The sequence below is a fragment of the Puma concolor genome, chromosome A1, assembly GCF_028749965.1.
Source record: "Puma concolor isolate L17-30 chromosome A1, mPumCon1.1.hap2, whole genome shotgun sequence".
Lineage (NCBI taxonomy): Eukaryota > Metazoa > Chordata > Mammalia > Carnivora > Felidae > Puma > Puma concolor.
Window position 1 is genome coordinate 151896644 of NC_141667.1, and position 2597 is coordinate 151899240.

General features: G+C 47.1%; 1 protein-coding gene across 1 annotated transcript; it reads right to left on the reverse strand.

Annotated features, from left to right (window-relative positions):
- Positions 1–1426: 1426 nt before the first annotated feature.
- On the reverse strand, positions 1427–2395 carry LOC112860719 (olfactory receptor 2V1-like). The gene has a single exon (XM_025923972.2). It carries the CDS (start codon positions 2375–2377, stop codon positions 1427–1429), a length of 951 nt encoding a protein of 316 aa, XP_025779757.1. The 5' UTR covers positions 2378–2395.
- Positions 2396–2597: the final 202 nt, after the last annotated feature.

Sequence of the window (2597 nt, forward strand, 5' to 3'; positions counted from 1 at the left end):
TTTTGTTATTTTCTTTCTCGAGTGGAAATATAAGGAAGGCAAAGGTAGTAGAAAAGTTTTTGCTAGGTCCCACCTAACTCTTTCCATGTTTCTTCCTGTTAAAGAATTTATCACATCCTTACCCCACAGCTGAGTCATTGCTATACGGATATAGGCAATCTCAAGAACAACATTCCTTCAACCATGAGATGGCCTTCTTCTCAGTTCTTTTCACTTCTCAGTACCTTCCTACTGGGTCAGGGTTGAAATATATGACACAGTAAAACTCACAGGAGCAGAAAATTCTATTGGGGCACAGAACTCTAAAGAGGTTTCCTAGGGCTGTCTTTGAGTTCAGGACAGAGATAGGAATCTGAGAGTCATCTTAGTGGACCTCATGGAGAGGTTGGGCGTATGTCAGACCCCATTCTTTTGCTGTCAGGAATTCTGCTCTGCATACCTTCCTCTTCTCTTCTTTGTCCTGCCAACTGTTTAGTGCTATCTTCTGAGTCAACTGTGAAGCCATCCATGGGTGCACCTCCAGCTCCCATCCAACTTTCACTTTATCTTTTTCCCAAAGCTCAAACATTCTGTGTGGAGCAGAGCAGCCAAGTGGCTTTAGCTGAGGAGCATGTGTCCCTTCCACACCTATCCCCACAAGATCACTCTCCTCATTGACACCACCTGTCTGGACCTATGGGCATTTGTGTTTGCAACCCCTGCATTAAACTTGTCTTAGGGGTCTTCAGGAAAGACATGCAACAAAGCCTCTCAGTGCCCACATTGTATTTTGACTACATGTACATGAACATATTTAGCAAATTTGACTTTAACTTACTAGCATTCCTTCATCTCCATGTGCCATAGGTTAGGTTTCCTGGAATCAGATGGAAACAGGTTTTGCATGCAGGTTTATTGGAGAGTGCTTTGAGGATTGAACTATATAGTGGGGGAAAGGAGTTAAGGAAGCCAAATTGGATACAGGGAGAAGTAGCCTGTGTTGCTTCAGATCTTACAGGGAGCTCTGGAAAAGGGATGGCCCTTCAGAGTCAAACTAAGGCAAGAGGGACCAAATGTTTATATCCTAAATTGGCCAGTCATGGGATTCAGGCAGCCTTCCAAAGAGAAGCACATTGAGCAAGGTGTTTTCTTCAGCTGTTGGTAATTCCTGGCAAGGAAAATAGCTGAAACGTGTTACTTGCTGACTCTGAGATATATGCTTTGTGTCTTCTATTCTTTGTAACCGCATTGACCCAGCCCTCCTTCCACACTATCCACACTCCGCATGGACATGATGAACTGAATTGATGTATTAATCTGATTAACTCTGGTAAAAGAATGACTTTTATTTTCAGTATGGCACATTTGTTTCTCTTCCAATCAAACTACAGAGGCTAATCCAAGTTCCCAGGCCCCAGAACCGCCATCTGCAGGTGCTAATGTCAACCTAGCCCTGACCCCCACCACAGGGACACCTCCTAAGTAGTTTTCTGAGAGCCTCAGCCACTTCCTTGTTCCTCAGGCTGTATATGAGTGGATTGAGCATAGGGGTGATCATGGTGTAGAAGGCCGAGACCACCTTGTCCTGCTTGGAGGAGTGGTAGGCCTGGGGTCGCATGTAGGTGATCATAGCAGCCCCATAGAAGAGGGAGACCACTGCCATGTGAGAGGAGCAGGTAGCAAAGGCCTTCTGCCGACCTTCAGCAGAACGCATATGGAGCACAGCCGCCAGGATCTGCAGGTAGGAAGCAGAGATGACAGAGAAGGGCAGGAGCAGCATTAGGATGCAACAGACATAGATCATGGTCTCATAGAGGGAGGTGTCAGCACAGGCCAGCTTCAGTATGGCAGGGACCTCACAGAAGAAGTGATCAACCTCCTGGGAGCCACAGTAGGGAAAGTGAAGGGTGAAGATGGCCTGGATAAGTCCATCCACCAGGCCAAAGAGCCAGGACACTGTCACCATGAGCCAGCAGACACGGCGGCTCATGACCACTGAGTACCTCAGTGGGTTGCTGATGGCTACATAGCGGTCATAGGCCATGAAGGCCAGCAGAAAGCACTCATCCCCCAAGAGAGTGAGGAAGAAGAGGATCTGAAGCCCACAGCCTGTGAAGGAGATGGCGCCATGGCCCAGGAGGAAGTCAGTGGCCATCCGTGGCACAATGGTGGAGATGAGCATGAGATCCATGAGTGACAGCCAGCTGAGGAAGAAGTACATGGGGTTGTGCAGGCGAGAATCGACATTGATGAGGAGGATCATGAGCCCATTTCCAGAGAGAGCCACCAGGAACATGACCATGATGATGGAAAAGAGGAAGAAGTGCAGTGGTGACTGGGTGAAAAGGCCCAGGAGGATGAAGTGGGAGATCAGAGTCTGGTTTCCCACCCAGGCCATTGTTCCTGCAGAGGGACGTGCCAAAGTCTTGCGATCTGGAAGCAGGAGGTGTATGTTTAGTGCCACAATATTGAGACATCAAAACTTTGCCCAATGTGCTGTCCTCTTCAAATGTTACTGGGTTTAGAATAAACTCTTTAAATTTCTGTTTAAAAAGAAAAAGAGTCTCTAACAAAGATATAGGATTTCACTGTGGAAAATAGTATGGAGTTTCCTCAAT

Coding starts and splice junctions, on each gene's coding strand:
- LOC112860719 (XM_025923972.2), bottom strand. CDS start 2,377: ATGGCCTGGGTGGGAAACCAGACTCTGATCTCCCACTTCATCCTCCTG.